This window comes from Ipomoea nil, unplaced genomic scaffold (assembly GCF_001879475.1).
Source record: "Ipomoea nil cultivar Tokyo-kokei standard unplaced genomic scaffold, Asagao_1.1 scaffold1416, whole genome shotgun sequence".
Lineage (NCBI taxonomy): Eukaryota > Viridiplantae > Streptophyta > Magnoliopsida > Solanales > Convolvulaceae > Ipomoea > Ipomoea nil.
The window spans coordinates 1059119-1084754 of NW_017617844.1; the positions used below are offsets into that span (position 1 = coordinate 1059119).

At 36.2% G+C, this 25636-nt stretch overlaps 2 protein-coding genes and 1 long non-coding RNA gene across 3 annotated transcripts; 2 read left to right on the forward strand and 1 right to left on the reverse strand.

Moving 5' to 3' along the window:
- The first annotated feature begins 5130 nt into the window (after window positions 1–5130).
- On the forward strand, window positions 5131–8917 carry LOC109187020 (protein FAR1-RELATED SEQUENCE 12-like). The gene is made up of 8 exons (XM_019337179.1): window positions 5131–5169; window positions 6122–6185; window positions 6233–6304; window positions 6467–6841; window positions 6967–7202; window positions 7270–7523; window positions 7836–8748; window positions 8819–8917. The coding sequence occupies exons 1-8, from the start codon at window positions 5131–5133 to the stop codon at window positions 8915–8917; spliced, it is 2052 nt and encodes a 683-aa protein (XP_019192724.1).
- Window positions 8918–17435: 8518 nt separating this feature from the next.
- LOC109187043 lies at window positions 17436–25139 on the forward strand. Its single transcript, XR_002055207.1, has 3 exons — window positions 17436–17511; window positions 23136–23139; window positions 25126–25139. It is a non-coding gene; the product is annotated as an uncharacterized LOC109187043 (long non-coding RNA).
- LOC109187042 (phosphoenolpyruvate carboxylase kinase 2-like) lies at window positions 19216–21005 on the reverse strand. Its single transcript, XM_019337195.1, has 2 exons — window positions 20162–21005; window positions 19216–19479 (listed from the first exon to the last, which is right to left on the reverse strand). Exons 1-2 carry the CDS (start codon window positions 20934–20936, stop codon window positions 19418–19420), a joined length of 837 nt encoding a protein of 278 aa, XP_019192740.1. The 5' UTR covers window positions 20937–21005; the 3' UTR covers window positions 19216–19417.
- Window positions 25140–25636: the final 497 nt, after the last annotated feature.

A 25636-nucleotide genomic window follows, 5' to 3' on the forward strand; every position in this document is an offset into this window, starting at 1 on the left:
AGCAAGAGTCAGAAGAGAAAGAGGAGGAGCCTTGGGTTCTTTTTGTTAAGCTTTGGATCATCTTCAATCATGCCTAGAAGGTCAAGTTTGGCAAGGAAAGCGGAATGGGTGGATACCCGTTACCTCGTTCTTGAAGGTAAAGCTTTTTATCCGGAATCTTTCCCTAGCTCTTTGTTGGATATGCTTAGATATCAAGGTTTGTTGGATGGGTTTCTCGCCATAAGGGCCGAGACTTACCCGAGTTTGGTGAAAGAGTTTTATCGTCACATGGTTGTGACAAAGGAGGGTGATAAGTTGGAGATCACCTCTAAGGTGAGAGGTGTGAAGGTTGTGTTGTCTGAGAAGAGGTTGGCTCAGTTGTTGAGTTTGTCTACTACCGGAATGGCTCAGTACAGTGGTCATTCTTGGGTTAGTACGGATACCATGGGGTACCGTGACTATTTGAGCTATTTGTTGGGCCGTACGAGTGGTTTCACTCAAGCCTCTAGGCCGGAAAAGAAGTGGTTGTCTGCGGAGCAAAGGATCTTGGTGATGTTGGTGTCAGATTGTTTGTTGCCGAATAACAACAAGAGCAGTTTGTTGGGTAAGTTGGAGTGCACCTTTGCTTTCTGTCTGAAGAATATGGTTAAGTTCAACCTGCCTGCTTTGATGATGCAACACATGGTGTTTTGCCGGGATCACAATCGGAAGAGCTTGCCGTATGGGATGGTGTTGAGTTGGATCTTGGTTAAGAAAGGTGTGAGTGTGGACGGTTGCCTCCCGAAGGCCGTGAGAAAGATGGTGTTGGATACCACCAATCTCTGGAGTTGTAATCTGTTTCGGTTGGATGATGGTGAGTACATCACGCTTGAAGAGGTTGCGAGGAAAGCACCTGATGAGAGGGCGGAGTTAGCTGCTGAGCTTGGAATCCATGCTGAGAAGTTGAGCCTCGCAGTCCAGAGTTTGGGCGGTGATGAAGAAGCTGAGGAGGAAGCAGACCAAGAGGAAGAAGTAGGAGCATCGGAGACCGCCGAAACTGAAGAAAGTGATTCTGATAGTGAGGAAAGCCGGAGAAGGAAGGAAGCTCGCACAAAGAGGGAGCACGACGTCGTCACCTTGCTTCCTCAGCAGAACAGCATGATCGCCGAGGGCTTTGCGTTTGTGAAGGCGCAGTTCGTCGCAGTGCATCAGAGGCTGGACCAGATTGAAGCCAGTTCTAGCCGCAGGGACGAAGACGAAGAGGAGTCCGAAGAGGCCGAGGAGTCGGAGAGCGAGGAGTTTTAGTTTGTGTTGCGGTAACCCCATTCGCTTTTTCCTTGTTGTTTCTTTCTTAGCCGTTGTTAGCTTGGTGAAAGGTTGTTGTGTGCTTTGTGTGCTTGCTTGTTCTGTTTGTTGCCTTGTTGTTAGCTAGATTGATAGTGGTGTTTGGAGTTAGTAGTTTAGTTCTTGGTTGTTGTCCAGAAGTTGGTGGTTGTGTTGAGGCTAGAGTTCTTGATGCTCAATCTATCCGTTTGTTGACCTCTTGCCAATCCTTGAATTTGAAATGCCTTCTTTCTTGCTTTGGAAAACTTCTTTGCTTTGGAATCCTTGTGAGTTCTTTTGGAGTCATTGACCAAAAGAGTTGTTATTGAACTTCTTGTCACAATTTCGTTTCCTTTTTACCGTTCGCTTTTAATTCGTCGTACCTAACCTTCGGGGACGAAGCTTCTTTGAAGGTGGAGAGGATGTGACACCCTAAAAATCCACATTCAATCCATGGATTAATTGTGTAATTAATCCTATTTTTATTTGAGGAATTAATTCCTAAAATCCTGATTTTTAATACTCAAGGACTAGAATTTGACTAGTCAACCTTTAAGTTGTGTTGTACCTTGTGCTTTGAGGGGAGTTCCCTTGTTCCTTACACTTTCTAAGGGTTAGTAAGGGTATTCTTGTCTTTTCACCAAGAGTTAGTATTGTAACCTAACCTAGAAGACTTCTTCATTTCATTCCCTACAATTCTTAGCAAAATAGTTCTACCTTCTCTCTAGAAAAGAAGTGTAGCTTATTCTCCAAGCCAAGTTGAGACCCTTGTCAAGATTCCAAGATTTGAATCCAAGATTCAACCTTTCACCTATTTGGGCATCTAGGAGGGTAAGATCTAAGTTTATCTTGTGTTTTTGGTTCCATCTTAGTTGTCTTTTTCTTAAAGGTAGGATCTTTATGATCTTTTGGTTTAATCTTGAAGTGGGTTTGGAAAGTAAGCCTTGTGGAGAGCTTGTTGTGGTGTAAAGTGAAGTCTTTTGGTCTTCAAGAGGTAACCCATGCTCTACAAAACCTATTTTGCTTACCTATATGTGATTTCTTGGATTCTACATGTGTTTTGCTATGAAATGTGAGGGTTTATGCATTTGTCTTGTGATATTGCATATCTAGAGCTTGTGTTTAGGGTTCCTTTGTGCCATTGCTTGGCATTTTCCATGGTTCAAGTCATTTTGTTGTGTTTGGTGAGATTTGGCATGTTTTGGACTTGAATTTGTGTTTGGAGAAGAAAATCCCCGAAGGGATTATTTTGCACAGGTAGATTTACCCGCGGGCGGAACGACAGGTTGAGCTCCACCCGCCGCCCACCCGCGGGGAACATAAGGCTCGTGGGTAGTGTACCCGTGGGCGGAACCACGGGTGGGAGCCTACCCGTGGGTCCACCCGCGGGGAACACGATGGCGTTGAGATGGGATTTGTTCGCCGTAATTCTTTTGACTCGGTATTTGGTCTTTTGGCTTCCCGTTGTTCTTTTGTGGAACTATTTGAGTGTCTCCTTGATGTTTCGTACGTCTAGAACTATATGGTTGGTACCCATGTAGGACTTTGGTGTCTTGAATCGTGCTAAGTGTTCAACATTGTGTTTCGTTGGACCAAGAGGTATCTTGTGTGTTCCTCGGAACTATCTTGAGTTTTCCCGTTGATAAGCATGCTAGTTTGTTGTCTTAATGCTAGCGTGTGTGTTGTTTGTACCTTCCGTTTGGTTGATGATAACTTGTGTTATCCATCGTTGTTGTCTTTGGGCTATGACCCGTTCCTTGATTGAGTATGTTTCATACCTTCGTTGTGATCCGTTGTTTGACTCTTGTTGAGTTGTGGTGCGTGTGTGGCTCTACCTGGATTGCACGATTAGTGGTATGGGACACTAGTCACCAAGGTATTGCAGTGGTCTTCATGGTGGCCGTGACGTGATTATGGAGTTGTGGCCTGAGTGATGGGTCCACATTTTTGGGGGATAACATGTGTTATCCGGGCATGTGTTGTCGTGATTGGTGGTGTTCGTTGGTGGTTGTTGGTGGGGGACGACGGTCCCGGGGGAATAAGGTTGGACTAAGAAGTACAGGGGTCCTGGAGGTACTGGTTGGAAAGAAGGTACAAGGTTGGGGGTAGCCATAAGGTTGGAACAGGGCATAAGAAAGGCATACCAACTCGTGATGGGTGATGTTGCGAGGGCTTGTAAAGCCGGCGTTGTGTGATCTTCTCTCGTGACGTGTGTAGTCACGGAGGCTTGTGTTGTTTTGGCATGTGTTGCCGTTGGGTGAGTCTTTATCCTTTGCGTGTGGTTAACCTTTGTGATTTGGGATGTGTTTCCGTGTTATCCTTGTGAGTGATGAGTCTTGTGTTGACAGTTGATCTTGGTTTTGACTTATATATATGTATTCCGTTTCGAAAATGGTTTTTATGACTTATATCTATCTACTTATGATACTTAACGGTATTGGTGGGTTACCAGCATTATTCGCTGACTGGGCGTCGTCCCAATGTTTATCTTTGTATCTTTCAGGTGATGTTTAGACGAGCGCGATGTCTAGAGCTTGGTAGCTTAACACCCTTATCCTTGCTTTTGTGGCCTGTGCGCCGATGTAGTTAGACTGATGTTTTGGGATAGATGTACACACTTGCAGATTGTTTGCCGTAGCGTTTACCGTGTTTGGTAGACGTGTCCTGACACCCCGTTGGATTTCTTTTATCCAGTTTCATTTTTATCTTCCGCTGTGCTAGTTTTGTCGCTTAATCTGCATGTGTTAAGGCTTTTATATAGGTCTTGTTTGGGGGGTGTTACAAGTTGCCTTAATTGTTTGGACTTGGACCTTGTGATTGGCCCAATTGGTACTCTTAATGGATCTTCATTATGTTGGGCCGCATCAGAACCTTATGGAATATGTTATGGTTTATAGATTTATGAGCTTAGCTTTAGCGTTAGCACTTGGATTTAGAATAACCTAAGTGTGGCATAACACCCCTATCTATTTGAGTTTCAGCTTCCGCACTTGTTTATTTCAGTATTTGATTTTTACATCATTATTTTCTCCTTTATTGCTTATATTTCTGTGTTAGAATTTGGGGTGTTAGACTTTAGTTGAGTGGTTTTCCTTCTTAAGGTGCGTTGTTTTTCTTCTTAAGGTGCGTCAGTCTAAAACTTTAGGTGCGTGGTTTTCATCCTTAAGGTGCATTATTTTCCTTCTTAAGGTGCGCCATTATTATAGTTTTTTTTTTTTTCATTCAACAGTACAATGAATTTTTCCAGTTTTGGTTCCTAAATTCAAAATGATCTAATTCAAAAGAAAAAAAAATGATAGCAATATAATAACAAATGGTGGAGATGTTGTCTTTGGAGTAAACATGATGACCATGGATGCAGGACGCACGTTTTTTTTTTTAATATAAATTTTCATTGATTTGAGCCGTTGATTTTAGGTGTAGGGAGGTATGTTGCATTTTTTGGGTGTGTTGTGCATTTTGCATTTGGTGTATTTCTGCATTTCATTGTTTTGCATTTTCCTAACACTATTGGTGCATTTTTTAACACTATTGGTGTGGCCACACCGACAGCACATTAAGGCGCGGGTGCATTTGAGCTGATATATATATATATATATATATATATATATATATATATATATATATATATATATATATATATATATATATATATATATATATATATATGTGTGTGTGTGTGTGTGTGTGTGTGTGTGTGTGTGTGTGTGTGTGTATGTGTGTGTGTGCGCGCGCGCGCGCGAGCGTGCGTACGTGTGGGGGAGGTTTCTAGGTGAAACATGCGGTTAGATGATAGCCATTGATTTTGCCAAAATCAACGTCTAGGATGAACACGGATTAAAAAACGCTATGGCATTTTGGTCATTTTGCGTATTGTTGAAACTTAAGGTGAGTCGTTTTAATAATTTAAGGTGCGTCATGTCAACACTTAGGTGCATCAGTTCTACACTTGAGAACTTATGGTGCGTTATCTTTGAAACTTAAGGTGCGTCATTTTAACACTTAAAGTGCGTCTGTGTAATACTCAAGGTGCACCATTTTTACAATTTGCTTCTTTGTTCTTTGGACGCGTTTTTTATTATTATTAATTTTCATTAATTCAAGCCGTTGATCTAGATTTCATCAACGACTCTGATCTTACCGCATGCTTCACCTGAGACATCCTTCGCACCAGATCTCATCCATATATATATATATATATATATATATGTGTGTGTGTGTGTGTGTGTGTGTGTGTGTGTGTGTGTGTGTGTGTGTGTGTGTGTGTGTGTGTGTGTGTGTGTGTGTGTATGTGTGTGTGTGTGTGTGTGTGTGTGTGTGAGAGAGAGAGAGATCAAGAGAAAGGGCCTAAGGACTAATAACTTATGCCCAACTTAGGCAAGTCTATTTCTGAAGATTTTTTTTTTCTTTTTTAGGCTATGTTGCAATTTTTTTTAATTTACCAGAAAGCCAACCTTGCCTTGTAATTTTAACCGGCATGATTATTTGCTTTAATTGTTAGGAAAAATTTTATGTGATGTGTTGATCAAGTATTGAGTGATTATTTGTGTTAGTGAGAAAGATTATATTTGATGCGTTGATCCATTATTAATTAGTTGCTTTAATTGTTAGGAAAAACTTTATGTGATGTGTTGATCGAGTATTGAGTGATTTTTTTTTTTTTTTGAAAGGAGTATTGAGTGATTATTCGTGTGAGAAAGATTATAGTTGATACGTTGATCCATTATTAGTTTATATGAGTTAAAAATTTTCAAATTGGGAAAATTATATGACTATATTCCAGGTATTAACTGTATTAATGTTCTTGTTCATGTTCTTATTTGAGTTATACATTATTCAGGCTCATGTTATTCAGCTTGATGTTGACATCACAGTAGTTTCGTTTATGGAACAATATAGTTTCAGTTTTTGTGACCTGAAGTATCAATTTATATTTTTTATTTTGTTGCAGATGATTTTGACCATTCGATTGGTGTTAATGGTACATCTGAACATGTTATTGTTGAAGAGTCAGCTATTCCAGGTTATATGTTTAGTTCGATTCTTAACTGATTTTGAATTTGTTGTGTTTTCAAAATCATGGTAGTCAGTTTCATTCTTAATGCACATTAGTTTCAGTAGAATAACAATGTAGTATCTATAGTTTCATTAGAAATATTAAAGGGTTGTTTTAATAAAATCACAGATAATGAAGAATTGTTGGGACTTTCTGTTGGATCAATAGAAGATGCATTTGTCATATACAATGATTATGCGTTTCGTATGGGATTTAGTGCTAGAAAGGGCAAACAATATTATGTTACTAGAACTCGGATTTTGAAGACGAAAATGTTTTGTTGTTCTAAGTCTGGTTTTAGAATAATACCAGATACTCCTAATAAGTGTTACTCAAAGATAGTTACTAGATCTGGATGTAATGTAATGTGTCAGTTTGATATAGATTCAAATGGGAATTGGGTTGTTACTAAACATGTAAAGGAGCATAACCATGACCTGTGTCCGGCTTCATCAAGTTATATGCTTAGGTCGCATAGGAAAGTGTCTGAGAATCAGTTGACATGTTTAAAAAACATGAAGAGGAGTGGGGTCCCTTATCGGATGGTATTCGCTTTTTAAAACGTCAGTCAGGAGGGTCACCGTTTGTTGGATTTACTCCTAGGGATGCGTATAACATGATATCTTCAGATTCGGTAAAGCATTTAGATCGTACTGATTCTAATAGTTTGATTGAGATATTTAGAAGGAGACAAATGGATGAAGCTGATTTCTATTTTGAATTTGAACTTTATGAGGATGCAAGGCTGTGTAACTTTTTCTGGAGGGATGGTCAAATGAAGGCTGATTATGATTTGTTTGGTGATTTAGTTGTACATGATACAACATACCGTACAAATAGGTATGATATGATATGTGCCCCTTTTGTAAGCATGAATCATCATTGCATGAATGTGATGTTTGGTTGTGGGTTTTTACTCAATGAGAGGATAGATTCGTTTGTCTGGTGTACGATCAATGGGTGGTAAGCATCCTCAAACAATAATGACTGATCAATGTGCTGCCATGGCTGCTGCAATCGCACAAGTATTTTCGAATTCAAATCATAGGCTTTGTATATGGCACATCGGGGAGAATTCGAAGAAGCACATAAAAGGTCTGAGAAATAAAAAGGGTTTCTTAGAGCTTTTCAATTTTCTGTTGAAGTACACTGACACTGAAGCTGAATTTGAATTTTATTGGACCAGGTATTTTTACTGATTTTTCACAATGATATTATGTTAGTGTTTTATATTTTTGTTGAATTGTTTCTGTATTTTGATTCACAATACCTTATCTATTAAATGATATTATAGGTGTTATGAAATGATACTGCTTATGTGATGAATTGATACTGTGTCAGTGTTTAATAGTTCATGATTGTATTTGTTTGTAGAGCTCAGCTGGAATTATTCGGCATTCCCCTTATCCCCTCTACTTAGAAATATGATCATCAACTTAGAAATATAGAGTATAGGTTTAAATTCATGTTCTTTTTTTTTTCTTTATATTTTTTTCAGGATGATGACAGAATATGGGTGCCATAAAAATGTTTGGTTAAATAAGCTATATTCTAATAGGGAGAAATGGTGTCCTGCATTTAGTAAAGAATATTTCTCTGGTGGTATTCTATCATCTCAAAGGAGTGAGTCTATGAATCATTCAATATCTAGAAGATTATCAAAAACAGCTGGGTTGTGTGATTTTTATAATTCATTTGTTAGTGTAGTTTCTGAGTGGAGAAGTAGGGAAAATGGTGAAAACGTGTGTTGTTCACAAGGGTTGGCACCTATGGCGATGAATTATGTGAAGCTCCTTTCACATGCTAGAGACATATACACTATTGAGATATATTATCTTTTTGAGGAACAGTTTGTGAAAGGGACTTCATGCCATCAAGAATCTGTTGGGGGAAGTGGTAACGAGATAAAGTATCATGTGTGGCGTCCTGACGTTGATCTCATTCGTCACAAAGTGTGTTTCAAAGTGAATGATTTGGATATATCTTGTAGCTATAAGTTGTTTTCAGAGATGGGTATTTTATGCTCCCATTCTTTACGCATTTTCAATGTTCACTGTGTTGCAGCAATACCGGATAAGTACATTATCAAAAGATGGACCAAAAAGGTTATTGAAGATAGAATCATAAGCAGTGATTGTTCCTCGAATATTTTTAGCATTGCGTCATATGTTTGGGTTATTCAAATGGGTAGGAAGTTTCAGCAGTTAGTTTTATCTAGTCAAGCAAATTGCAAGACTCGGGAAGTGTGTGAAAATGCTTTTGAGGATGCTAGAAGGAAGGTTGGAGGTGAAATTGGTCCTCTTGTCATTGAAGATGGTGAACAACGGACAACTGGTGTAATTCAAAATCCAGCACGTAATAGGGCGAAAGGTGAACGCAATAGGAGGCATATTAGCACAATCGAAAAAAAAGTATAACCAAGTGAGAGGGCGGAAGTTGGGTGTCAAGGTTGCTGAAATGAGTACAAAGGTTGTAGTGCAGGCATCTGTTGAAGGAGTTGTTGCTAACATTGTTGGCAGTGGGTATTTTGTTCATCCTTCTAGCGGCAGTTATGAGTTAGGTCTGGTTAAGTCTAGTTGATAGGTGAATTCCAATAATTGTAATATTGGATTGGATTGGATCTTAGATAGTATGTGTGTTGTTATGGTAGCATAGTTTTTTGCAGTATGAAATTGAGATGCACGTTTGACATATTATTTTTTATGTTTTTAAATGAAGTCCTAGTTATTTTTAAATGATACTGTAGTGTATATAGAATGATACTACAGTGTATGAAAAATGAAACTAAACAGCATGTCTCTAATATTTTCATCCATATTACAATGTAACTGTAAGTGTAATGAACTGATACTGTAGTGTTTAATAAATGAAACTCTAGTTTATGCAAAAGGAAACTGAATATAATGTCTTTAATATTTTCATATCTTTGTAAATGAAACTATAAGTGTAATGAAATGATACCTTATTGGTTACGGACTGAAAGTGTATGTGTAATATACTGAAACTAAAAAACATTCAAATGGAATTGCATCATTATATTGATTAATCAAAAAACTTCATGTTAAGAACCATCATTGTGTTCAGTGAGCAAACTTTACAACCAACCAACATTGTCTTCAATAAACAAACTTTTAAATAAGATGCACATCTTCCCAAAATATCAATGGATCTTGTCATTTGGTTCCCAAAAATATTGTCACTTTTTAAGTGATTTTTGTTCTTGTCATATCAAAACAAACATGCACATTTTTTAGCTTTTCCGTTTATCATAGTCATCTATTTGTTGCCTTCAAACACTGCATTGACGTTCTTCAGGACTTCCTCCTTGTATTGATTGGTTGGCATCATGATAATTCTTGATGCATATGTTACCCGTAGATACATCAAGTAGAGATCCTACAGTTTGTTGGTACACATTAATTAACTCTGTTTTGTGTCAGAGAATTTGAGTAGTACAAATATCTAAAGTATTATATGTACATACATTTTGATTCTGTTTCTTTGGAACAAATCCACATTTCCAGTTTTGATCCCCCAGGTAGGTTTCCATATGTCTCATTGCGTACAAACCACAGTCAATCTTGTTAGTTGATGATCTCCAACCCATCTTAACCAGGTCAACAGTCAGTTTTTTCACATTTGCTTGCATATCTTTCATTCCATTTTTTTCAAGGAATAATGCAAATGCATTTTGCTACAAGTCAGAAGTAATTAGATATGCATTATAGGTGCATTGGTTTTGAATACTGAAGTAAGTAATTAGATAACTTTCAAGCCACTGTGGACATTCACCATACTTGCTGGGAATTTTCAGACCTTTGAGGAGTGGCAAGTTGTCAATGATTTCAAGCTTTGATGTAATGAAATTGAAGCACACGACAAAGAAGTGATGATGCCGGTAAATGGGAAAGAACACCTGTTTTGATTTTTTAATGTTTTTTTTAAAGAAAAAAATTAAAAAACATTAGTAGTATATTTAACTGTAAATATAATATTTGAAAAAGAAATGATTACCAATTTTGCATCACTAATATCAACATTCCCCATGTTCTTTATTTCAGTGGTTAGACACTGCTCAAAGTCATCTTGTCTATGTGATTGGTGTTGCGGTGCCCAATCTGTTAGACTGTCAAGTTGGAGCTGTAGAGTATACATTTTACATTAAAGGATGTTATTCATAAGTAAATATGCATAATGTAAAAATAGTAATGGTGTTTGCTTACGGAAGATTGCGTCGTGAAGAATATTCTCTTTGGCTTATCAATCCCACGGCTTGGATCCAACATATTCAGTCTTAGACACCAAACATCTAAGAATATACTCTAAATCTCAGCACTTCTTAAGGTTTGGAATTGCTCTCTATTGATGTAGTATCCCTTATGGCCAAACAATGATTCACTGTCATATTTGAAAATGTATATAAATAAAGTAGTTAGCATTCAAAATTGTATAATAGAGTGTATGTTAAGTGTGTTTTATACCTTAATGGTTGTTCTTCTGTTGGGTCAAGGAAAACATAGTCTGAAATCAACTTTTCCTTTGGACCGACATTCTTCAATTTTTCAACATTTGTTGTCCAGTATGGGGACCTTAGGCGCAACGGCAAGTTTCTGATTCTCCTGGTCTTATCAACTATAACATCCTCATTGTTATCATCAATGTCAGGCTCAGCAATCAAACTGCAGTTTTAGGGAGGATCATGCATGTATTAGCACATAGAGATACAGTTCACATAATGCAGTGTCACTTGATAAACACTACAGTTTCAGTTATCTATATCTACAGTTTCAGTTAATTATAACTACAGTTTCAGTTCATAAAATACAACAAATATATATATATATATATATATATATATATATATATATATATATATGTGTGTGTGTGTGTGTGTGTGTGTGTGTGTGTGTGTGTGTGTGTGTGTGTGTGTGTGTGTGTCAGGCATGCTGATCAGTGTCTGTTTGCATACAATATAGTGTCACTTCATGAATATTACAGTTTCATTTATTAAGGATTACATTTCAATTGAAAATGTGTGGAAGCAATGTAGACATAATAGGTTGGAGCATACCTATCAAACATATTGTTTTCAGTTTCAGGTGGTGGGGTTTCCAATTGCGGTTCATCAGAGTCTGTCCTCTCACTGTCCTCTTGAATATCACGTGCAATGTTCTGGATTTCAGTAGCATTTTGTGCTTGCTTATCATTCATTTTTCCAGGGATATGTTGAGGTTGTGATGATTGTCTAGGGCTAATTCCAAGATCAAAACTTGGTGTTTGAAGCGGATGTGGTGTTTGTGATCTAGCAGGAGCTTAAGTTGGGTAGTCTTTGGTTGTTTGGTAGAATGCTTGTTCAAGGGCATTGACTGCATCAAGGAAACTTGGATGATTGTAAAGCTCATCATCATACAATAAAGTCTCATCTCGTTCTGGTTGGGAAGAAGAGACTGAAGTAATCATGTCAGCAATGTTCTCGAAAGTGATATTAATTATTTCTCCTACAGTCCGTGTGTTTCCTATATCAGCCATCACACCAGCAAACTCAACAACCGTGTCAGCCATCCTATTCAGTAAAGATGTAATCCTTCCCAGTGATTCATTTGATTGACTGCCTTCCACAGGACCACCGCTCATCTCAGGTATGTTTTCTTCTCTGGTCAAACGTTCTTGCCTTTGAAATCTGTCAAGTACTTTTCCCCGTCCAAATCTTCCAGACAATATTTCTGCTTTGATTCTTTGTTTAACTGCTTCTTCAGTCCAAGTAGTTATTGCAGGGTAATCCCTTTGAATCTTCTCATCCTTGTATTGTACTCTGTCAATGTATGTCAACTGTTTTTTAAATAATAAAAACTATAATTAGCAATTATTTTATCAGTAATTATAGTAGCATATAGATTAATGAGAAAATTATTATATGTGCATATGAAAGTATTACCAGCAAGAACAGTGAAGGACCGGTGAAAAAGCTTTCTTTGTTATTCTTCCAAGCTTCAACAGAAGTTACCAAAGATCTGAATGTGTATTGACACCAATTCAAGTCCTTCAGCTTTGAAACATCAAGCATGGAGTATAAAATCTTGTATGTTGCTTTTGTGATCTGGTTGCCTTTTATCAAGCTGGATACAAGCAGCACAACGAAGTCTCTTTTGAACATATCTCCATTGTCTCCTTTCTCAATAATGACAGTTGGCATTGTATTTGTCACCGGAGAACCTTTTGTTATTCCCCACCTCTGTCTCCAAGCTGCCAACAGTTTTTTATATTCACCAGATTCATTCTCAGAGGGAGCCTCAATCACAGTGATTTTTCATTGGGGAAGGTTCATTGTGCTGTGTACATCATCCTCTGACAGTTGCATGTCATTATTTTCCAACATCAGTATGCATTCATAGACATCAAACCTTTCAACAAGATACCTAGTTAGCCTGCTATCCCAGTCAAATATTGTCAAGTTTAACATATCAGCAAACCCAATATCTGCAACTGCTTTGCGTTGATCTGGTGATAGAGATGAAATGAGGGTCCGAAAATACTTTGGTGACATCCTGGTTTGTAGATATTGCATTTTACTTATTTCACTCTTCTTTGCAGATTTCTTTATCCTCTTGTGCATTTTCTTATCAGCAAGGGGGCTTGCTGTTGCTTTGCGTTTGGGCGATGCTGGTCCCTGGTCTTTTGATCCTTGAGCAACTAGTTTTGGTGCAGTTGGGTTTGCGTCAGGAGCAGATTGTTTGGCGGCATTAGCTTTCTTTGGTGATTTTGCTGTTGCTTTGCGTTTGGGTGCTCTTTTTTTCTGTCCCTCTTCTCCCTGAACAGTTGGTTCTGGTTCATTTTCAGCTGCTCCTTTTTAATGTCCCTCTTCTTCTTGCACAGTTGGTTCTGGTTAAGATGGAATGGTTGGTTCATTTTCAGGTGTTGGTGGTTTATTTGCAGGTTGTTTTGTGGCTTTACTCTTCTTTGTTGTTTTTTTTTTTTTTTTTTTTTTTTTTTTTTTTTTGCAGCAGGTGCTGGTTGAGTTGGTGGCGTTGGTTTGGCTGCTTGTGAGTCGAAGACAGCCTTGGTTTTTTGTTTTCTCGTGGCTTTCTTCATTTGTATAGGTATCGTCTACAACAATATCATAAGTATTAATCATGAACATTTTTTAAAATGAAATGCGACACACATATAAGCACTTTCAATTCATATACAATACACTTTCAGTTGAAATGCATTACACTTTCAGTTCTTATACATTACGCTTTCAGTTGAAATAATATTATAGTGTTAGTGAACATTTTTTAAAACAAAATGTAACACACATATAAGCACTTTCAGTTCATATACAATACACTTTCAGTTGAAATGCATTACACTTTCAGTTCTTATACACTACGCTTTCAGTTGAAGTAATATTATAGTGTCAATGAACATTTTTTAAAACAAAATGCGACACCCATATAAGCACTTTCAGTTCATATACTATACACTTGCAGTTGAAATGCATTTTCAGTTCTTGTACACTACGCTTTCAGTTGAAATAATATTATAGTGCCAGTGAACATTTTTTAAAATAAAACGCGACACACATATAAGCACTTTCAGTTCATATACAATACACTTTCAGTTGAAATGCATTACACTTTCAGTTCTTATACACTACGCTTTCAGTTGAAATAATATTATAATGTCAGTGAACATTTTTTAAAACAAAACGCGACACACATATAAGCACTTTCAGTTCATATACAATACACTTTCTGTTGAAATGCATTACACTTTCAGTTGAGGATAACTACAGTTTAATTTAAGAAGAAATAGAGTTTCATTTGGATCTAGTAGTTTCATATGGAATATATGGGACCACACAATCCGTATTATTAAACACACTTTGCAGTTTTATTTTATACACAAACATCTGGGACCACATTATATGAAAAAGACAAACATGTGTTTCTTATTTAGGGTTTACAATAATATTTTAGTTTTTTTTTTACTACATGTGTTTCTCAATGCATGTTTGTGATGCAAAACATGAATGTTTTCTTTCGGAATGTCTGAAAAAAACCTAAAATGTACTGTAGAACATATTTTTTTTGTAGGTAAATAGAACGTCGCATTATATACAACAGTATTATTACCTTCTTGTTGAAGTTACGAACTGAAATCTGCAGAAAAACGAAGAAGAACAGCGATAGAGATGAGAGGTAAAAAATGGCGGTTGAAGTCCTAGCTAGGAGAACGTGTCGATGGTAAGTGTGGCTTGTCTGGGAAGAAAGTGGAGACAAGACTTCCCTTTTTCGTTTTTATATTTTAAAATTAAAAAAAAAAAAAAAGAAGGAAACGATGCGCTGAAAAGTAATCGACGGCATTAAAAGGCGCCGTTTCATCTAATTAATGAAACGGCACCGTATCTGGGCCGCGGTGCATAATCAATTATGCACCGCGGTCTATGATATAACAACTGTCAAATTGTTTTCCTTGAGTTTTGACAAATCACAATAGTGTCTTAGCAGGAATTAACCAAAGCCCATTATCCCATATGTTTCCATTCAATGTTTTATCTGGTAATAATCTTTTCTCTTACTCGATTAACTGAAAACACATAATATGTTAATTAGAAACACATAATTTCTTTATCAGAATCAACAATGCAAGATCAACCCTAGTCCATGTTATAACAATTGACTTTTATTACAACCTCTTAATTAGTACATCCTTATAGAATACTAGAAGCATTGAACATTGAAGCTCCAGCTGTTATACCATGGACCAGTGTTCACCTTGCAAGGTGGACCTTGGACCTAAATTATGTATTTTTAGTATTGGAACTGTGAACTTCTAGAATATAAATTATGTTTCTAAATTTTGAAAATTTGTGAATACAATACAAAATCATTACAAATTGTGAACTTTTAAAAAGTAAATTGTGAACATTTAGTAGGTAAATTGTGTATCTTTAGACGCGAGTCCACCTTGAAATGTGAATCTGGATCCACGGACTAAATTGCCTTCATAGCAAAACATTACAACTAGTACTCCTATTTTCTTATGTGAACATAACTACTAGTCATTAATCTTAAAGAACGACTTTTTTCTTCTATTCTTTTCCTTTCGTCCAGTCAATGTATATAATCATAGATTATAGAGGTTGACTCCTTATGGGAGTTGCCTATAGCTTTCTTGATTTGAACCGGTTAGTTATGAGCTATCTAAACTGATTTATCTCATTGCATTTCTTTACTGACTAGATCACAAGACGAGTTCAATCCAAAACGCATTTTTAAGTAGTGGCTGTGAAATTTCATGTAAATGGAATAATATGGATATGTTGGAAATTGAAATTACACCATGGATCTTGAATGCAAGATGTAACTTAGAATTCTACTTGATTTTATATTAAATAATAACCATGTCCATTTATTAGGTTATTTATCAATTATAAATAACGAAAATTAAAAGCATAAAATAAATCAAGTACACAAGTAAATTGTTACGCAGTTCAGAGCGTTTCTCATACGTTTGCGGGGCAACCCACGTCTGCCCAATCCACTATAAATGTTCACCAAGGAGAGTTACAAGAGTTAAGTGCAAATGGCTATCAGCCTTTACTACCACAATCCTTCCTAACACCTACTCAGGACTGAACCGTGCATGCCATAACAATCTTCAAGTGTAGCTTCAGCTGACCCAGGTACAGACTGTGCAGTTCAGGTTAAATCCCTTAAGAAATAATATATTGAAAGCAGATTAATATAATAGCTTTGTGTAGAATTCCCTTTCTCTCGATTTAGCAATTCTCAAAATGCGTAGCTTTCCATAATGGGATGGCTTCTTTTTATAGTAATAGATTATCCACCCAGTTGATCCATAATAATCGCATCCCATAATCTTCAATGAAACATAGCCACACATTTGATTTGAAAGCCTAGCTCACATTGTACGCACGGCTGACTTCCCCTTCTTTAAACAACCAATAAATGATAGCCATTCAAAATCATACTATATGATAGGAAATTGTCCAAAGAGTTTTTAGTCTAGCTAAAATCTAATTAATTTAAAACAAAATAAATTAGCCAACAAGATTTTAATGTGTACTAAACAGAAATATTGTTGCATAATGTTAGTATATCTAAAAGAATGAATAGTGAGGAAATTAAGACGAATTAATTTGTTGTTTGTTGCCTAAAGTAAAAGAGAATTTGGAAAGGAATTGAAAGAGGACGTCAAAAAGAGGAAGAACGATCAAACATGAATACGCAAGACTCGTAAGAGTTTATTGCGGTGCTAACTAACGTCGTTAGTGGATTCCACATTTCCACGCCAAGTGAATGAGACACCCAAACAAAACACGTACGGCTCTGTACCATCGTTACGTATGTTCGTACGGATCAAACACTCAAACTACCTACTGCCGTACCTATTTTTCTCCAAATCCAAATCACCCAAACCACATGCTCCATACTTATGGAGCAAGAAAATTCTGTTAGGTGGGGTAATTTTAAATGGATAAGAATACAAATTTGTAATCACAAGGTCACGACTTTAAATTTTATTTAAAAAAAAAAAATTGAGTTGGTAAACTATTTATGAACAACTAAATTGATTTATCTCTTTGTATTCCTTTGTCGGCTAGGACCTACAGAGCATTATTTATTTAGTGTATACCCTAGAGTCTCGGATAGTGACGGCATATTTCCCTCATCACCATTCACCAAAAAAAAAAAAAAAAAAAAAAAAAAAAAAAAAAACCCTTTAGGAAGTGTTTGATTAATAACTTAAAAACGAGAAGAGTTAACTAATCCCACTCGTCATATCAGTATAAAATGTAAAGAGTTTGATCTATTATATGTACTCCCCCAAATACTAGTCCTTCACTTTTACTCCATGGTATGACAAACAAAGATTGGTTATTTTCGAGTTTTAGTACATGAATTCTCAAATCCTACTCCCTAAATTTTACTCCTTTATGTGGCAAGTACTGATAGGTTATTTTTTTTATGTGGTTCCCAATACAAGTGTCTACATCAAGATTTTGTGTGTGGGAGTAAACGTTGGGAGTAGAAAATGGGAGTACATGTAATACTTTCCGTTATTTTCATCGTGTGGGTCCAAGGGAATGTGTCTACATCAAGAATTTGTGAAAGGGAGTAAAAGTTGGGAGTAAGAAATGAGAGTGCATGTAGTATTTTCCAAATGTAAATATGTCATACAATTCTCAATGCTCAAGGGTGGATTTAGAAATTTCTTTGAATGGGGCGAAATTAAATTAAAATAATTAAAAATACGATAAAAAATAGTTATGACAAAATATCAAACACTATAATTAAATAAAATAATTTTAATACAAAATATCAAAATATAATGCCTACGAGAAATCAAGAAAGTATTTCTTTAGGTTCTCAACTAAGTAGAAACTTGAAATTTTGATATCAATAAAAAATTAACCGTCATTATAAATCTCAACATTTATTTCAATCACAATCTAACTAATACATATTATAATTTTAGCAAATTCACAATTCGACTATCAATCAATTATGAATAAACCTCACAAAGTTATTTATAATTCATAATTACAATTAATCAATTATGAATACATCTTACAAACTAATGTATAAAGTTTGTGACTGTGTTTTATGATTTTGACATTGAAAAGTGCATCTCATTTATCAATTATCACACATGTGTGCTCTTATTTTCATTATCTCAAATTCGTGTAGCCCAATAATCATCAATAGTTATTTTGATTAAGAAAAATTATTAACATGAGATACATAAAAAGAGAATTAAAAGATAGACATTATTTGTCAAGAAAAAAAAAAAAAAAAAAAAAAAACAGGAAGAAATGAAGGAACACTAAAGTATTATTATGGGTAAAGTTGTGATTCTTTGAAACATATGAATACAATTAAAGGGTTTAAAATAGTGACACATAATCATGGTTGAAAAAATCGCTACGCTTTCATCGGGCGTTCGGGGATCGCCTAGGCGGTGATTAATCGGCGCCTAGGCGCCCGTGTATTTTTTATTTTATTTTTTATATTTAAAAAATTTGTTTAATTTTTTTTTTTAATTTTTTAATACTTGATAATTATAAATTATTTAATATTTTAATAGTTAATACTAAAATATTAAATATTAAGCTAAAAAATCTAGAGTTTGAACAATTTAGGGTTAAAATTTCGCTCAAAATGATGTTGTTTTGAGTGAAATAACTCAATGATAAAAGAATGGAACAATAGTTAATCAACCGACTAGGCGACCTAGTCGGTGTCTAGGAGGCCTAGTCAGCGCCTAGGCGGCACTTAGGCAGCCTAGTCGGCCGTCTAGCCGGCCAGGCGCCTAGATCACCGGTTATGGTGATACGCTAGGCGGCCGGCCAGCGCCGATTAATCGGTGCTTAGGTGGGATTTTTGCAACATTGCACATAATAAGATTTTAATTTTAAGTAGAAAACGAAAACAAATTACAAAACTAGGTAAACAAAATTAAAAATTTCAGTGGAGGGCCACTCACCTGACTTATTTAGCATAATGTACTATCAATATAGGCTATGTAACGAAAATTATTATTTCCGTTACAAACTTTAATGTCACCACTTAATGGCCATTAAGGGTCCTCATAACTTGCACCATTTAATGCATTTTTCTAAATGAAAAATGTTATAAAGATGGCTAATGATACAAAATTTTAACCACAAAGTCACGAGTTTGAATTCAACAATAATTTTAGTTTGAACTAATCAGCTATAAACAACCTAAATTGCTACAGTTATAAGGCAAAATTTACCATATATACATACTCTGTAATAGTGGTTGCGCATTTCTCTCGTTATAAAAAGAGAACGAAAAACAAACTCTTTTAGAACATTTTGATTAATAACTTAAAAACAAGAAGAGTTAACTAAGCCCGCCTCGTCATATCAATATAAATTGCAAATATATGGCATACAATTCTCAATGCACAATAGATAATGGCTTTTTTTAAAAGAAAAATTCTTTTAAATTATTTTTTGTACATACACAACGCTCCCTCGGGTTCTCATGTCCCAACGAAAGCAAAATTACAATAACAATCAGGTTGAGTGGGGGTGGCTGGGGTTTAAGTAAAATTCATATCAGCCATGCTTCTAGTCTCTCCTTCACTCATCACCCATGGATGCCCTGCATTTATTAAATTTATAAATAATTAATATTCTTCAAAATAAAATATCATAACAAAATTTGGATATATTATTATTATTTTTTCAAATGACAAGCTTATTAATAAGACTTTTGTCAAAGTACAATAATTAACGTTAACACGGTCATATCATTCTAATTATTCCAGAAAAACTTACAATCGCTACTTAAAAGTTTGCTCCAAACCAACAAATGACTATAAAGAGGTAAGCCAGTCTAGATTGCTAATATATGAGCGACTTAAAAGATGACAATGAAGTAAATTAACATAGTTGAGAGACTCAAATAAAAAAAGTTAATATACCGCTCTCATTGGGTTGAACTGTCTAACCAATTTGACTAGAATTACACTTAGATTTACTAACATTTAATGACAAAAAAAAAACTAATTTTTTCTTAATTTTGTCTTTGGGAGAACTTGGTTAACTGCTGAAGTGCCTACAATTCAGCTAAGAGATAAATCACTGTGTCGATGAAAAACCTGGGTACACTCAAAAACAATTATAGATGCATTAAATACTAAGGAAAGAAAATGAAATTATTCTCTTGTAGAGTTGTAGATTTTGTTTTTAAAGTTTTTAATGAAATTTAAATGTTAGTACTAAATTTGTTACTAAAAGTATAATTTTTAGAATATTAGGGAGTAATTATTAAAATAACTTACTTAGTACTTGTTCTGCACAGAAGCGTCTAGAAACATCTCTGCAGATCATCTTTCTCAGCAGATCCTTAGCTTCCGGCGAAACTGACCGGAAAATCTTAGCGGGAAATCTCAAGTTCGCCCTCAGAACGGCCTCGAACGTCTCCGTCGTAGTATCGCCGCGGAACGGCAGAACTCCGGCGAGCATTATGTACAGAATCACCCCCGCGCTCCAGACGTCCACCTTCTCATTGTACTCCCGGCGCATCAACACCTCCGGCGCCGCGTAGTACGGCGTCCCGACCACCGCAGACATCCGTCCGCCTCCGAACCACTCCGCCGACCCGAAATCGGCGAGTTTGAGGTTCCCCTGCGCGTCGAACAGCACGTTGTCGGGCTTCACGTCACGGTGCGCGACGCCGGCGCGATGGCAGCAGCTGATCGCGGACATTAGCTGCCGGAAAACGGAGGCGGCTGAGGGCTCCGACAGCGGCCCCCGCGACACCCTCTCGTAGAGGTCGCCGCCGTCGCAGAGCTCGGTGACCAAGTGGAGGTAATCCTCGTCCTCGTACACCTTGAACAGCTGGAGGATGTTGGCGGCGCCGGTGAAGAGCTGGAGAATCTTGGGCTCTTTTTCCAGGCAATCGCGGTCCGTGGGGTCGAGGAGGAGGCTCTTCTGGATGGTTTTGCAGGCGAAGGATTGGGCGGTCGCCGGCAAGAAGCAGCGGTGCACCGTGCCGAACTTGCCGCGGCCAATCTCTTCGCACAACTGGTAATCGCTCTTCAAACTGTCACTCATTGCCGTGCTTTAATTTGTTCGGAATTTTAAACTCACTTGTCTTTAATTTATAGAAAGAAGCTAGGATTATATTCCTTAGCCAACACGAGTATGAAAAGGAATATACTACTAGTACTTAGCAAAAATGGATACAACTCTAGTGTCTATAGGTTTCCGAAATATTAGATTACCTAGGGGCATTTTCAATAGTGGTAGATTTTGACCAATTTTTGCAACTGTGACTAAAATAAAAATATGGGAGAGAGATAAAAGGGATAGAAAAAAAATAAAATATGAAATTACGCGCCCATCATACTCGTAGAGTACACGCGCCCGGATAAACACCTTCAGTTTGTTTCACGCGACTTCTACAACATCAATTTCATTTTCGTGGGGCTCACTACTGAGCTAAAAACCATATCTCCTGGCAACACTCTCAATTCGACCGAATTGGATGAGATAATTCAGTCGAATTCGACCGAGTTAGGCGCCTAGGCGGCCGACCCTTACACGACCACGTAGGGGGGAAATCGCCACGATTTAGTGACGCCTAGTGCCTAGGTGGCCACCTTAAGCTGATTTTTACAACAGTGATAAATACCTTCATTAATGTACTTTGTCAACGCGATTGTTCAATAATAAATTTTTCTCTTAATAATTCTTGTTCTCGGTATAAGTACGTAGACTAAAACGGTACCAACACATCCCTACTCCTAATAAATACTCTACACATAGTCTATCGCTTTACCTCCCTCAAATTTATCTCCAACAATTATTTATTCTCTCTAGAAACTATTGTTCTCATCATATAAACATGTTTTGTTTAAAAAGGTAAATTTTTATGTTGTAATGATTTTTTTTTTTTGTTACTTTAATACACTTATCATATTTTCATATATTTCAATAATCTTCAAAATTAAAATAAATAATAAGGCAACGATAATATATATAAGTACATAATTTAAAAATAATTAACTAAAATTTTTAACTTGATAAACAAAATTACTTTATAAGCTAACATGACATAATTAAGAAGAAAAAATAAAATAAATAATTAAATATGATACATATAATTAGTTAACGTAAATATATTTTTCATAATAATAAGAATTAAAAGGGAAAAAAAGTGCTAAAAGTACATGGGAAACTGAGAAAACCTAAGAACGACACGGGAATCACATTCCCCTTTAAAATTTAATGGTGAAGAATATGTTGTATTTTTTGGAAAATATTGTATTCCTTTGGAATAGTAAGATAACATGAACCAATATGAGAATGTGACATTTCAAAGCTCACACATTCTTTTACAACACGTTTGGTTTACAGAATGAACTTTGAGGTAATAGGAATGCTATTCCATAAGGAATGGAATAGGAATTGTATTCTATTGTTTGGTTCGCGGAAGGAATAGACTTTAGGAATAATATTACAGTGTTTGGTTGATTTAAGGAATAGAAATGAAATATGTTTTAAAAGACATTAAGACATAAATACCCTTATAAAAATATGTGATGGTGTCAATGGTGGTGGTGGTGGTGGTGGCGGTGCTGGTGGTGGTGGTGATGGTGGTGGCGGTGCTGGTGCTGGGGTGGTGGTGGTGGCGGTGGCAGTGGTGGGGGCGACGGTAGTGGTGGTGACGGTGACGGTTGTGGCAGTTGTGGTGGGCGCGGCGACGGTTGTGGCGGTGGTGGTGGTGGTGGTGGTGGTGGTGCTACTGGGTGGTGGTTCTGGTGGCGGTGGTGGTGGTGGCGGCGGCGGTAGTGGTGTTGTGGTGGTAGTAGTGGTGGTGGCGGTGGCAGTGGTGGGGGTGGCGGTGGCAGTGGTGGGGGTGGCGGTGGTGGTGAGGGCGGCGACGGTTGTGGCAATGGTAGTGGTGGTGGCGGCGGCGGCGATGGTGGTAGTGGAGTTGGTGGTGGCGGCGGCGGTGATGGTGGTGGTGACGACGACAGTGGTGAAATAGGATAAATTTATATATATGATAAAATAATTAGGTTAAAGAAAGGGGTAAAAAAGAAAATAGATTCTAAAATCAATTCTTGAGCGTTCAGTAATAGGCTAATACCAGGGGAACCCTAGTAATAGCTATTACCTTATTTGAGGTAATAAGCTATTACCAGAAATATTATTCCTAGTAATAGAAATAGTTACCAAACAAAAAAAATATACCTAGGGAATGCTATGTCATTCCCGACTTATTCCGTGAACCAAACGAGCCATTAGTTTTGTTGTATAACTTAAATCAAACACCCCCAAGTCTTCTAAGTAAAAAAATGATATACAGACTCTCCTCATGGAGTAAAATATTACCACGTGTTTGTTATTTTATTGTTGAAAGAAAAAAAAAAGAATAATAAATGTTGTGAGCCACTCTTTTCTGGATGAATCGAACATATATACCACCTAGGGGCGGTTCTAAAAATTTTCTTCCGTAACGGTGAAAGAAATTTTCTTCAGCGATCAAGTTATAAATATTATTGACTAGAAATAAATAAAAATAAAAATACATTAAAGCACTATAAAAATATATTCAAAAAGTAGTTCAAATAAAAACTACATTATAAATTACTTATCTCACTATTAATATTTAAAAGAAAACTCCAATCTTACATATAATGAATCCAATTAGAATTAGAAATTAATCTCATAAATCACAATTATAATCTCACTATTAATATTTAAAAAGGCCAAAAAATAAAATTTAGGAAATCAATACCCTCAAGATTTGAACCCAAGACACTTCACACAACAACATATACCTAACCATCTAAGATAACTCATCCTTTGATTGAGTTTTTGTACATCAAGTATTTAAACATGATTTGTTTATATATATATAAGGGGCCTATACATACAATATATATAAAGGGGATGGGTGGGGAGGGTGGCAGCTGCCCCCACTGTCCCATTGTGGATCCGTCTCTGATACCACATATAAGCACAAAAGAAAAACAGAGCATAAATTGAGAGTATATGTAGTATTACTTTTCTAAATATTCTTATTCATACTCTCATTTTTAAAATGATAAAACTACAACTCTACTAGGACGAAAATTCTTCACCAAAATTTGAGTCATTATACCTTGAACCATAGTCCACCTTATAACATGGACCAATTCCATTAGGTTAATTTTTAGAATGTTTATTTTTAAAGTTCTTTTTTAGTATGCTAAAGAGTCATTTTTTGATATACTACTTAAAAATAAACTTTCTGTATATAAAAATAAATTTTTTGTATACTAACATTTATCAATGATCGACATCACACTGTGGACCATGGTCATTATATAGTGGTATGATTTGCCCCAAAATTTGTCATAATAAAATCTTTTTTATTCATTAATTATCATGAACTGACAATCCTCCATTGGGTGACATATATATGTATGTATGTGTATATATATATATATATATATATATATATATATATATAATGGATCAGGTGCGAAACTTCTCCCGAATGAAATGTACATATTAATTATAGCCTTTGACCTTGCAAAAATCAACAGTCTAGAATGAAGAACAATAAAAAAAAATGCGGTGGTATTATGGTCATTTTGTATAAGGTCACAACCTAAGGTGTGTAAGTTTAAGGTGCGTAAATTCAAAACTTTTAAGGTGCATAAGTTTATAGCTTAAGGTGCATAAGTTTATAGCTTAAGGTGCGTAAGTTTATAGCTTAAAGTGCGTAAGTTTATGCCGTTAGGTGTGTAAGTCTAAAACTTAAGGTATGTAATTTTATAGCTTAAGGTGTATATATATATGTTTATCGCTTAAGATCCGTATGTTTGAAGTTTAAAGTGCGTCGCTTTCTAGTTTAATGTGCATAAGTTTAACTCTTTAGGTGCGTAAGTTTATAGCTTAGGTGCGCAAGTTTATAGCTTAAGGTCCGTATAATTAAAGCTTAAGGTGGTAAGGCTTAAGCTGTGTAAGTTTATAGCTTAAGGCGCGTAAGTTTATAACTTAAGGTGCATATGTTTAAAGCCGAGTGAATTCCATTTTTAGTCCTACTGTTATAGGGGTGTTTCCAATTTCAGTCCACTTTAATTTTTTTTGCCACTTTACAACAATTGTTATTGAATGTGTTCCACTTTTAGTCCACCGTTAATATTTCCGTCAAGAGGCCGTATAATCAAAGGGTATTTTGGTCTTTTTATGTTTGTCTCTTCTCTTTTAATCCAAGCGCTTCGTCCTCCTCCTCCGATATTCGAAGATGGCTCTTCGAACAACGAGAATGGGAAGCCAAATTAAAGCTACATCGTTTCGTTCGTTCCAACATGGGCCGGCGAGATTTCTTAGATTTTAGGTTTAATGTTCTCATTTCTTTAGTCAAACATAGTCTTGGATGAGAAGAAAGGTCAAAATACCCCTAGATTACACGGCCTCTTGATGGAAATACTAACGGTGGGACTAAAAGTGGAACACATTCAATAATAGTGGTTATAAAGTGGCAAAAAAAATTAAGGTGGACTAAAATTTACGCCACTATAACAGTAGGACCAAAAATGGAATTCACTCTTTAAAGCCTAAGGTGCATATGTTTAAAGCTTAAGGTGGGTAAGTTTATAGCTTAAGATGCGTAATTTTATATCTTAAGATGCGTAAGTTTATAGCTTAAGGTGCGTATGTTTAAAGTTTAAGGTGCGTAATTTTATAGCTTAAAATGCGTAATTTTATAGCTTAAAGTGCGTATGTTTAAAGCTTAAGGTGCGTCACTTTCTAGT